The sequence below is a fragment of the Microcebus murinus genome, chromosome 8, assembly GCF_040939455.1.
Source record: "Microcebus murinus isolate Inina chromosome 8, M.murinus_Inina_mat1.0, whole genome shotgun sequence".
NCBI lineage: Eukaryota > Metazoa > Chordata > Mammalia > Primates > Cheirogaleidae > Microcebus > Microcebus murinus.
The window spans coordinates 62,551,456-62,564,520 of NC_134111.1; the positions used below are offsets into that span (position 1 = coordinate 62,551,456).

The 13,065-nt window shown below is 40.1% G+C and overlaps 1 protein-coding gene across 2 annotated transcripts in view; it reads left to right on the forward strand.

Annotated features, from left to right (window-relative positions):
• Positions 1-13,065, forward strand: part of ITGAV (integrin subunit alpha V) — an 89,980-nt gene that overhangs the window by 11,546 nt on the left and 65,369 nt on the right. Inside the window, exon 2 of one of the 2 annotated variants that reach the window (XM_012779480.3) lies at positions 7,235-7,365. In XM_012779480.3, coding sequence (XP_012634934.1) covers positions 7,235-7,365 — 131 coding nt within the window. The remainder of the gene's footprint in view (positions 1-7,234; positions 7,366-13,065) is intronic. The other variant, XM_012779481.2, reaches the window with a different exon arrangement.

The window sequence follows — 13,065 nt, forward strand, 5'->3', positions numbered from 1 at the left end:
TATTCGTCTATCACCTGTCCTGCAACCATGACTTTTTCAGGACCTCCAAGTCTTCACCCCCCTTTCTTTTGGGGCACTCTCAGGCCCAGTGTCCATGCTCTTTGCAATTGGCACATTGATCCTTGCCTAGCCTTTCCCGCCAGGGCCGTTCCCTATCCTCTGACCCTATCTGCCCCCCTCTTGTGGCGGCTAGCAAGATTTTAGCCATCTCTGTTTGTTTTCTGTGCTTCCCCAGCTTGGAATTTTTTATCTTCTATCCTGATCCTCTCTAACCTCTCTTCTAGCGTCTCTCTATTGTTATAGACCTTCTCTGCCACTTTTAACAGGTCCTGCAGTCTTCTCGCTCAATCTATCTATTCTCTGCACCTTGCGCCTAATGTCGGGGCCGCCTGATTGACAAACGCCATCATAACAGCTGCCTTACTCTCCTCCATTGTGGGATCTATGGGGGTGTACTGCCGGAAGGCCTCTATGATCCTCTCTAAGTATGCTGCCGGGCTCTCTGGCCCCTGACGAACATCTCCTACCTTGGCCAAATTGGTCGGCTTTTGCACCGCCATACGGAGACCGGCCATCAGAGTCTGGCGGTAGACCCGGAGACGCTCCCTACCTTCAGCCTCATTGTAGTCCCAAAGCGGCTGTTCAAGGGGAAAAGTTTGGTCGATGGTTGGCGGGTTTGTAGTAGGTCTGCCGTCCTCCCCCGGAACCAGCTTCCGAGCCTCCCCCTGAATCCTTTCTCTTTCCTCCGTTGTGAAGAGCACCTTAAGCAACTGTTGGCAGTCATCTCAGGTGGGCTGATGAGTAAAAAGAACAGAGTCTAAAAGATTAATTAGGTCTCTCAGATTCTCGGAGATTGGAGTCCGGCAACACTGGCGTCCCAACGGACCGCGTGCCCTCTCCTTTCTGGCCTCTTTAACTGCCAGAACTTCCGCCTTTCCCCTCGGGGCAGGTAGGAGGGCCTTCAGCCAGGGTGGCGGGTCTAGAACCAAGTCTTGCCAGACCACGATATAGGGGATCTGATCAGGGTGGCCGTGGTGGCCAAATACCACCCCTTTTACTTTTTCGATCAAGGAGGCATCAAACGAGACCTCCCTGGGCTACCCCACTCCAAACGTGGGCCACTCGGCCTCACAAAGGGTAACAAACTTTCCCTTCTTGACCTCCAGGGACAGGTTGTGTGCCCTTGCCCTGACATCCTTAAAATGGCTCACCAGGATGGACAACGGCGTTGTTAGAGCCTGTCCCATGGCTAGTCAATAATAGGCAGATGTGCAAACCGATATTCCGCAGTTGGGCACTGGGGACAAGGATCTGAATCCCTAGCCTTTCACTCCCTACGGAGGTAACGGCCGTGCCCCTCCCGCACTAGCCACTCCTGGCACGGGCGGCAGGAGATACACTGTGTGCTGCCAGCCCATGCAGGGGAATACTCACCTGGAGGTTCTAGTCTCCCCTGCGGATCTTTTTGTGGGTCCCCTGATTCCACGCCCCAGCCTGAAAACCCATGCAACCCTGATGGGTTCTCGGGCTGAAACCATAGAACCCAGAGACTCCAACAAGCCAATGAGAGATGTCACACTCACTCACACACACACACACACACAGAAAGCCGGCGACAAGCAAAGCAGACAACAGACAAGTGGACAGTGAGGTAAACAGACAACCTAACCTAGTCCGGACCTACTCCCCGGTCTCCTCCTGACCGCTGAGCCCTTGGCTACAAGGTCAGCTCCGGAGTCCAAATGGGGCCAGAGGACATCTCCGCCTGGCTCCTACCGGCGACCCACCAGCGCGTCCGCCTAGGTCCTGTGCCGGCGTCCTGATTCGGTTTCTTGCAAGGAGATTCCGTGTCCTTTGCCCAACCCCACACCCGGCTAGTCCGGGGTGGATTTTCACACTCCTCCCTCAGCCCTGAGTTCTATCCGGTAGTCTGTGGGGAAGGCAAATCCCGGACGAGCCCCCAAATGTTAGGGACCGACCTTCCACAGCCCCACCGGACAGAAAAGCAGAGACATCGAGGATGCAATCACACAAGAGGAGGTTTATTTTCTGGCTAGCCAGGGTCCAAGCCCCAGAGCACCAACACAGTGGCCACTCTCATAGGCAAGGACCCCGACCGGAACAACGGCATGCCTTTTATCCCCATGGTGCACAAGCTGCGCACAAGCCGACTACGCAAGGATCATGCGTTGACCTTTAAAATGATTGGTTGCCCACTATTGCCTTTTGAAATAATTGGCGGGTTGGTTGCCCTCTATTGCCTGAGAGGCCAGTTGCCCGTGCTTCAATGACCTCATCCCATAATTCCCCTTACAGCGGTGTAGCAAGCAAGTAATGACCAGAAGCAAAGGTTTGCGGTTAGCTCATTGCCCCACCCAAGTGAATTCCCGACAATTGGAAGAATTCCTCTGCCCTTCCTCTATCCTACAAATTCCTCTGCCCTACATAGTCCCCAATTGTTCCCAGTAGACAGTGCTTATATTGCAAACATTTTTTTCTGGTCTGTCAGTTTTCATACCCCAGTTAAGTTGTTTTAGACATTCATTAGACATTCTTAGATGAACTTCAAGTAACAGTTTTTTTGTGAAGCATTTTATTAACGGTCTTTTTTTTGTAGTATGTATTGCTTTTTGTATTCCTTAATTTTCTCATATATAATAGAATCTTTTACCACCCTGAACCCTTTATTCTATGCATGCAAATATTTATTTTTTCACTTACCTCTCTGTTAAGACTTTAACATATGTCTGAGGTCATTTTACTTTCTCTATCTCTTCATTTTTCTCTTTTAACAACTTAAATGTCGTAAAAGTGGCTTAAATACCATGATGACATTTTGTACAAAGAACTTTATTCCTTAGCTTTTTTCCCCTATAGATTTAGCATATGGATATTGACACATTCCTTTTATATTATTCTACCATTTCTGTGGCATTGCACCAGTGTATAAGACTGCACATGAAGTTGTATGTTCAGGAGAACTTGATGAACATCCACATTTGTACATCTAATTGCCATTATTTTATGCCTATAATGTGTAAATGTTCTGATGAAAAGCAGCAGCCTTGTCACTGGTTTTATCCAAGGAATTCAAGCTATGTGCTGCCAATAGAGTGCAGTTTTCATTCAGAGAACTCTCCTACTGTGCCTTTTCTTGTGTCTTTGTTGAAGGCCATCCCCTAGTAACTCCCCAGCTCTGTCTGTCTGACAGAGTAAAGAAAGTGTCTGAAACCTCAAATTAAGTAGAGATGTTACATAAGGAAATTATTTTAATGATAATTTAAATAATTAAGTATTTAATAGAAAATGATTTCTGCATCTTGAGGGGTTGAGGCATAGTGGAAATGATCTATTTCTGTATGGCTGGTTTAAGATTGAGACTGGTAGCTATCGAATTTACTTGCTATTCCACTGTCAAACTTTTCTTGAGTTCTTATTATATAGCAGGCACAAAAATGAATTAGAGTCCCCTACACTCAAAGAAGCAATTTACCATAAAGTAGGAAGACTAGTTTTGACAAAACATTATGAAAGATTCTATAAAGTGCTTTATAATGACTGTCCAGAAATGAGTTTTGCTGGTAGGTTTCTAGGCAGATTCTGAGAACCACCTCTCTTGTCCTAACCTCTTGGAACCTGACATTATCCACAACAATAAAAACATGTACATACCTTTACTTGTATTATTACCCTTCTTAGAACTACTGTGGGAATTTACCTAAGCCCTTTTCAAGGTATAGACCTTTAAAAAGCATGCTTGCGGGAAATGTTCTTTTTCTCTAGCATGCACTAAAAAAAATCATTCAATTCAGTGAAGAGTGGCAGTTTTGTGATTTTTGTGGTCAGTTTTTTGACCTGTTGAAAGGAAAAAGAAATCATATATGTAATTTTTATATATTTACCTATATAAAATTTATACATTTATAATTTACATATATATAAAATTTAGTTGTGTTAACCAACTCTGCTTTAGAAAAAGAAGTTGCTTTCCCACTCATGACCTTAATTTTTTTCTATGAAAGATTCTTGCTGAATGAAAACTAAATTAATTTCCTACCCAGAATCATTTTGCTGTGATGGGCATGAGCCAGAAGTGGTGTTTTACTGATGCCAAATATGACTGCATAAAGCTTTATTAAATAGGGCGTGGTTTGGTTGGGAGTTTCGTCTTTATTTTGAATTTGTGAGTTTTAAGATATGTGTCAGAAAGCAGGATTCATGTAACTCAGCAATTCACACTGCCAGCTTTTGTCTAGTCTAGATGAGATTATATTTAAGATGTAGGTTTGTTTGTAATTTCACAAAAAGGTGAAAAGCAATTGTGAATGTTTCGTTTGCCGGAAGAATTTAGTGTTTAATCAAATGAAATGATAATAGTGATAGCGTTTATCTAGGGCTGTTTTTGTCAGTCTGTATTCTGTTTTTTTTTTTTTCTCCTATATTTCAATTAGCTTCTTGAGAAGAAAGACTGAGTGTCTCTTTTATTATATCTTCTTTCTCTTCCTGACTCTTAAATGCCATTGTCCCTCAGAGCTCATTCCTTGGCCCTCTTCTCTCTGAAGCTTCTCCTGGGTGAACTCTTGCATCTGTGTTCTGACACTCTCAACACATTCTCTCTCAGGCAGAACTCTCCTCAGAGCTCCAGACAAGCATTTAGGTGTCTCACAGATGTCTTAAACTAACATGTTAAAAACTGAATTCTGGCTAGGCATGGTGGCTCATACCTGTAATCCTAGCACTTTGCAAGGCTGAGGTGGGAGGATCACTTGAGGCCAGAAGTTCAAGACCAGGCAACATAGTGAGACCCTGTTTCTATAAAAAATAATAGAAAAATTAGTATGTGCCTATAGTTCCAGGTATTTGGGAGGCTGAGGCAGGAGGATCACTTGAGCCCAGGAGTTAGTGGTTACAGTGAGCTATGATGATGTCACTGCACTGCAGCCTGGGCAACAGAGCCAGACCTTGTCTCAAAGAAGCAAAGAAAAAAAAGAAAATGAATTCATGATTTTCCTATAAATACTTAAATGCCTTCTGCTTCCCTACTATCTAAGCTTTTCTCTCATCCATGTATTCAAGAAGGAAACCTAGCTGATATTCTTTAATCTTCCCTTTCTTTTATGTTCAGGCCCCCGGCTATTCCTGTTCATCTACTCTAGATGTTTCTACTCTAGATGTTTCTCAGCTCTGCTACCTATCTTTCTCCACCTGCTCTCTGACTGCAGGTCCCTGTCAGCCCCTCCGTGAGCTGCTGCTGGTCTCTTGCTTTCCTTGTTCCATTTTTATCTCCTTTTCCTATAATGTTTTCCCCCTGAGGCATGAAATTTAGTTTTCTTTATTAGATGATTCTTCTGCTTAAAAAGCATTCAAAGACTTCAAATGGATCCAAGGATAATCCAAAGTTTAACCATGGCTAAAAGGCCCTGCTTGAGGGGCCTTCAGAGAGGCCCAGCCTCTCTGACTGACTTTGTCTTTGCCACTTCTAGCTTGCTCTCTAGGTTCAGCCATACTTCTTTTAACTCCCGGAGACTAAATTCTTTTCTGCCCAGGATTATTTTACTTTTGCCTGGGGTGCTCACCTCTTCATCTGGCTTCCCTCATCTCACCTCCACCTCCACTCCCTCCACTCCCCAACACACAAAAGCTCCTGGGTGCCCTCCTGTACATCTTAATTTTTCTGGTGAGTTCCTTAGACTACTTAATCTAAAAAAGATCTCTCCTCCTCATTTTTTAAAATTAATTTTCTTAGACTTCCCTTTATCTAAAGGAAGTAAGTCTCTCCCCTCCGGTTCCTTAGAGATAACTTCTGTTTGTCTGAAAGTCTCTCTTCCCTTTTCCTAAATAATTTTTCAGCTAATTGTTTGCTGAGATTGTAACAGTAATTTGTTTATTTGCATTTGTAACAGTAATTTGTTTCTCTGTTGCTTAATTTCTTGCCTCCAATAATGTAAACAGCACTAAGATCAGGAACCAACATTGTTTTGTTCTTCCTGGTATCTCTAGTGCCAAGCACTGTGCTTTATATAGAGGAAGCACTCAATTCATACCTTTTTTTTAATGAATAGAAAACAACTAAAGAATAGAAAAATTAGCCAGGCATGGTGGTACACCTGTAGTCCCAGCTACTCTAGAGGCTGAGGCAGGATGATTATTTGAACCCAGGATTTGGAGGTTGCTGTGAATTATGATGATGCCACTGCCTTCTAGCCTGGGTGACAGAAAAAAAAAATGATGGCGACTCCTGATTATTTTGTCTTCAGTTAATTTTACCCTGACAAAAAATTGAATAGTGGTCCTAATATTTGACAAATAATTGATTAGATTAATATTATGAAGAGAAATTTGTTAGTCACTACTTAAAAAAAAAAAAACAAAAAGAATTGCAGTAGTAGTTCTAATATAAGATTTTTCCAAAAGGGAAAACAGTAATATTTAGAATTACCGTACTTTGAGATCATTTATTTAGAATCATTTTTTAATTTTATTTTTTATTTTTTGCTCATCATTCAGGATCTAGAAAATGCATGGCAAATCACAAACACACCCCAAAACAAAATTTACCTGACACTAGCCTACATATATTTTTTAAACAGCTTTATTGAGATATGTGACATATAATAAACTGTACATATTTAAAGTGTAGTTTGACCCACATAAAGTTTTTTTTTTTTTTTTTTTTTTGAGACAGAGTCTCGCTTGTTGCCCAGGCTAGAGTGAGTGCCATGGCGTCAGCCTAGCTCACAGCAACCTCAAACTCCTGGGCTCAAGCAATCCTGCTGCCTCAGCCTCCCGAGTAGCTGGGACTACAGGCATGCGCCACCATGCCCGGCTAATTTTATATATATATTAGTTGGCCAATTAATTTCTTTCTATTTATAGTAGAGACGGGGTCTCGCTCTTGCTCAGGCTGGTTTCGAACTCCTGACCTCGAGCAATCCGCCCGCCTCAGCCTCCCAGAGTGCTAGGATTACAGGCGTGAGCCACCGCGCCCGGCTCACATAAAGTTTTAAATCAATATAACCCTGAAGTGTCCTTATAAAGTTATCAGGAAAAATAAATTACACCAAATAGCGTATGTAAGAGAGTGCCAAAAGAATAACGAAGATTATGCCCTCAGCGAATGGTTTTAAAAAATATTTGTGGGTAATATCAAGAGAATGATTGTTTTTCATAAAGCATGAGATATTCCTTGTGCTTTGTGTCATTTAATATCTTGTCTACCTCTTTTGTATTTTAGCAGGATGTTTCTTTTGGTGGGAGCTCCCAAGGCCAACACTACCCAGCCTGGGATTGTGGAAGGAGGGCAAGTCCTCAAGTGTGACTGGGCTTTTACTCGCCGGTGCCAGCCAATTGAATTTGATGCAACAGGTAAAGGTTACTTCTCAGTGGTCCTTTCTCTTACTTAGTTTATATCATTTGAATGTTTTAAAGCAGTTGCTTTAGTTTAAATGAAACAATGTAATAAAGTATTGTATATAAGCACCTCAGATCCATAGGGAAAGTTATATAAAGACAAATTATTTATTATATGATTTTCTCCTACAATTTTGTGGTGTATGAAAGCATTAAAAATACATTGTGTTTCTATTGGTTCTATGTCTTCAGCTTTAAAGTGATGGTATCAACCTGCAGAAATTTGGGGAAGATCTGTTAAAATGTTTTTGCATCTCTTCTGAGAAGAGGAAGCTCATAGGCACAGAAAGGCCTTTTGTTGTTTTTCTGTCAGCCAAATTGAAGCATGAGTCACTCACTGATTGTCATAGAAGACCAACGCTCTAATCATGAATGTATTTCAACCTTGGGTTGTGTTATGAAAACCACTTTAGTCATTTTTTGTAGTCAAATAGGTTTAGGTGATTAAAGAACTTGTATTCAAAATTTATTGGAAAAATTATGTGTTATGATTCTGATAACAATTTTATTTTAGGGACAAATTTAGGTGTCAGTCAGGATTGTGGTACTAAGGAGAAAAATAGTGTAAGGAAAATGAGAAATAACTTAAGTTTCACATTTTTATAAGTGAAATGAAATACACATAATCCTCTACGCATTTATATTGATATGTTTATTATATACATTTGTGAAATCTTAGAGATTCCTCAAAGAAATAGTGTGACATTCTTCTAGTACAATAGTCTTACAAAATTTTTAATGATCTTTATTTTGCTGGCTTTCACAGAGTATTTTCAGATAAGCCTGAATAAAATTAATCCTTTTTTCCATATTATTAATTTCCTGTTCTAAAATATATTAATGCTGGGAATTATATCAGTGAAACAGGAATCATGATGTGGACCTTTCCATTTAACATTGTCATCAGTGCCAAAATGATTGTTAGTCATTAAGCCAGATATTAATGGGAACCAGATCACATGTTTTTGGGTTTTTTCCATTGAAACCATCTACATTAAACATTGTTGTTGTTTTTTCCCATACATGGCTAATATTTGGAAAACCCCAAGAGTTTGTAAATAGGCTCAATTTTACCACAAATGAGAAATACCTGTGATTCAAAATATTAAGATTTGGGGCATTTATCATCTAACAAAATATGAATACTAATAAAATGAAACCATAGTTCAGTTTTGGTAGGTTGAACTGGTCAGATAGGTTTTTGTGTATTGCAAGATAATTTATTGCTGGTCTTTTTTTTTGTTTTTTGAAATTTGGCTTTAGATGATATTTTGTTTATTGAAAAGATAATACATGCACATGGTAAAACAAATTTTAAACCTTCCAAAAGTATGTACAGTGAAAAATAGGACTAGCTTATATCAGCCTGCTCAGAGGCAATTACTTTTACTAATTTATTTTATCCTTCTAGAATTTTCTTATTCCTATAGATGTATGCATCCTTTACAAAAATGAAAAATAGAGGCAACTCACAGTTGGCCATGGTGGCATGTTCCTGTAGTCCCAGCTATTCAGGGGGCTAGGGCAGGAAAATATATAAAAAATTAGCTGGACATGGTGGCACATGCCTGTAGTCCCAGCTACTCGGGAGGCTGAGGCAGAAGGATTGCTTGAGCCCAGGAGTTTGAGGTTGCTGTGAGCTGATGCCATGGCGCTGTAGCCCTGGCAACAGAGTGAGACACTGTCTCAAAAAAAAAAAAAATTCAACTGACAAGTAGAACTTACTAAATATACTGTTAGATATCTGGCATGCTACCCCACCCCTATCTAACAATATAAATCCCTTAGATCTTTCCATGTTGACATGTGGATTTCCCTCATATTTTATAAATCACTGATAGTACTCTATTGTATATGTGTGTGTATATATATATATATCCTAATTTATTTAACTTGCATTTCCTGTTGACAGATACTTAGATTGTTTATAGTATTTTGTTATAAACACTGATATAGTGAAAATCTTATGTGAAAGTATTTGTACAAATATGATAGTATATAGATAGAGGGGATTTTTGGATCAAAGTATATGTATATTTAAAATTTTGTTAAGTGTTACAGATTCCTCACAGAGGTTTACACTCACTCTGTTATGTTTTCTGTAACTCATGCCAACATCATTTATCACCATTATGTTTTATCTTTGTCAATTTTATAGGAGAAAATATCTATTCTATTAGTTTGCTTTAATTAACAGTAAGACTGAGTCTCATTGTATTTGTTTGTAAGCCATAAATATCCCTTTTCCTGTGAGCAAGTTTCAGTATATTTGTACATATTTTCTATTGATTTAATTTGTAAAAATGAATCTCAGTTGAGGTCACTCCATCCTTTCAGTGCTTAGGCCAGAATCTGTAGTCAAACTTGACATTAAATCTGTCAACAAGTCAAAGTCTCACTCATTCTCCTCATTCAGCTGCTAACATTCGGATCCAAACCACCATTGTCTCTCACCTGGACTATTGCCCTAGGCTTCTCAATTAGGGCACTGCCAGGAATGAGGTGGCACACTTAAATTGGGGCAGTCTGAGGAGTTTGATGATTTACAGAGGTTTGTGCAGGGTATCAGGGGATTGGTAGTACCTTGGTAGTACTTCTAGTTAAAATTTGGCCTTTAACCCTTAAGGGAGTGGTTACCAGAATCTAAAGACAGAGGGCTCTGTGGAGAGAGCCCCATGACAGGAGTCAGCCCAAAATGACTAAAAGGGAGGAGCAGGGGGTTAAACCCTAAGCTCACTCTTCTCCTTCCCTTTTACTCTCTGAGTGTCTTTGTTGTGCCTGGGAAACAGTAGTCACATTTCCACCTCACCCTTGCCTGGACTGTTTCTTCTTCCTGGAATATTCTTTCCCTGAATGTCCACCGAGTGCCCCCTTCACCCCCATCTTTGAGAATTGTTCAAATATTATCTTCTCAGTAATGCACCGACCATCTTATTTAAAATGGCAACTCCCCTCTTCCTACCCTGTATTTCCATTGCACTCTTCTCTGCTTTATTTTTCCCTGTAGTACTCAATTGGTATATAGTTATTTATTTATTGTTAGTGAATGTCTCTTTCTCTCAATTTGGATGTAAGTTTTCTGTGGCCAGTTTTTTATCTGTTTTGTTCACTGCTGAAACCGCAGCATCTAGAGCAATGCCTGGTCAAGTCAGTTCCTAATAAACTGAACAGATGAATGAATGAGTGAATCGTAAAAGCTTTTGTATAGTGGGGAAGTCTTTTAGTTATCATAAATGTATGTAAATATATATATTAATTTTGATCTTTTGTCCCTGCTTATGATATTGCTATAATCTTTCTATATAACTTCTGGGATTTCTCTCATGAAAAAATATACAAATTGAGATTTTATATTTTTACATTAGAATTTTTATCCAAATGGTGTTTATTTAAAATTTAAGAGGACAATATAGAGTTCAATAATCTAGTATATATTAGTATAGTAATAGTATTATAGTACTATTAATCTAGTATAATAATAGTATAATCTATTACTAATAATCTAGTATAATAATATAGACTGTACTATATTGACTTTCACGGAGGAAGTACTTACAACTTATAGCATCGTCCTAAACTTCCCATACACCTTTCTTCCAACCACTTCTTACTCCATCCTAGCCCAAACACTTAAGCATCTCTGCACCACAATGTCTTCTAATTTTCTAGCATCTCAAGGGCGTTAGGGGCTGAGTGGACTTGTGTTTCTGGAGGCAAACTGTCCCGGGCTCTGCACAGTTTCTACCATTTACCAGCTGTTGATTTTGCACAGGTTGCTATCATGTTACTCTCAACTCCCCTGGTACAATGTTCTCATCAGACTTGCTCCAGAGGTGTGTATTAAACCAAAGGAGTTAATTTATATATAAGTAAAGACATATAGATTATTTTTAGTGCAGGGACTGACATGTTGAAATGGCTCAGTAAACACGGGTGTGTTATAGTGTTCTTTCTCCCTTCTGCCTTCTCAGGGACCCTACCTATTTCTTCATTGACCCCTATATCCCTACAGTATTTGCCCTTTCCTTCCCCCCGCAACTTTCAAATATGTTTTAATCTTTTCTACCTGAAAAACTAATCAAAAATAGCTTTTCCTTGAACATGTATCTTCCCTTGGTCATTTACTTTTCTCTCTCCATTCCTTTATATCCATGATTTTTGAGTACTGTTTCTCTCTTCATTACTCCCCATGCTTCAACCACTTCAATCTGGCACCTACCCAGCCCAGCCATGGTTCTAACTGAGGCCGTTAGTAGCAGCCTGGTTGCCAATTTGGAGGACGCTTTCACTCTTCATCTCACTGGACCGCTCTTTTACAATTCACCCTGTTGAGCCATTCCCTCTTTATTTAAAAGTTGCTGCTCTTTGTCTGCCTGAAACTGTCCTTGTCCTCTTTTCCCTCCTAACCTTCTTGTTATTCCTGTAGACTTTCCTCTTTGGCTGTTCTTTTATCACTTACTCCATTATTTGTTATACATCACGGTGTCATGAAAAGGAAACAGGCCTTGTAGTCAGACAGACTTGGGTTCATATCCAGGATCTGTCAGTCTTTCCAGTGTTACCTAGGGAAAATTACCCACTATATTAGTCCACTTTGCATTGGTATACAGAAAACACCCGAGTCTGGGTATGTTATAAAGAAAAGCAGTTTATTTGGCTCACAGTTTTGCAGGTTGTACAAGAAGCATTGTGCCAGTATCTGCTTCTGGTGAGCATTTTAGGGAGCTTCCAATCAGGGGGGAAGGTGACAGGGGAGCAGATGAGTCATATGGCGAGAGCGGGACCAAGAGAGGGAAGAGGTGGTGCCAGGCCCTTTTATTTTTTTTTTTCTCTCTCTCTATATATATTTTAGTTGGCCAATTAATTTCTTTCTATTTTTAGTAGAGACGGGGTCTTGCTCTTGCTCAGGCTGATTTCGAACTCCTGACCTTGAGCAATCCGCCTGCCTCGGCCTCCCAGAGTGCTAGGATTACAGGCGTGAGCCACCACGCCCGGCTAGGCCCTTTTAAATAACCAGTTTTCTTGTGAACTAATAAAGCAAAAACCCACTTGTTATGGCAGGGAGGGCGCCAAGCCATTCATAAGGGATCCGCCCCCATGACCCAAACACCTCCCACCTTCAGTACTGGAGATCAAGTCTCAACATGAGATTTGGAGGGGCCAAACATCCAAACCACATCACCTACCTTTCCACATTATATAATACATCCCTGGGGTGATCGTGAGGAATTTCAATTAGTTTATTTACTTTATTGTGTCCCTGTGTCCAGAACAGATTTTAATACTTAAAAAGGTCTTATTCTCATGTTTTTAATATTTGGGAAATAATTTATAAAATAGGAAAATTAGCACTGATTATATGATGTGGTAGAACTCTTCATCAGTATTCACATTTCTAAAACTTCTGGGAAGACCCTTGGTGACTTTTTCTGGCTAATAAAACATGAGCAGAAGTGTATAATTTGTGGGTAGAAGTGCTTAAAAGCCAGGACATCATCCTGTCTCCCACCCAATGCCATCATGAGTAGTGATAGTTTGAATGGTAGAGATTCTGTCAGCCTGAGTCCCAGAGTGAAGAAGTCATGAAACTTAGACTTTTACCCACATATGTGTACAAAAAAAATCCTTTGTTGTTTTTAATTACTGGAGATGTTG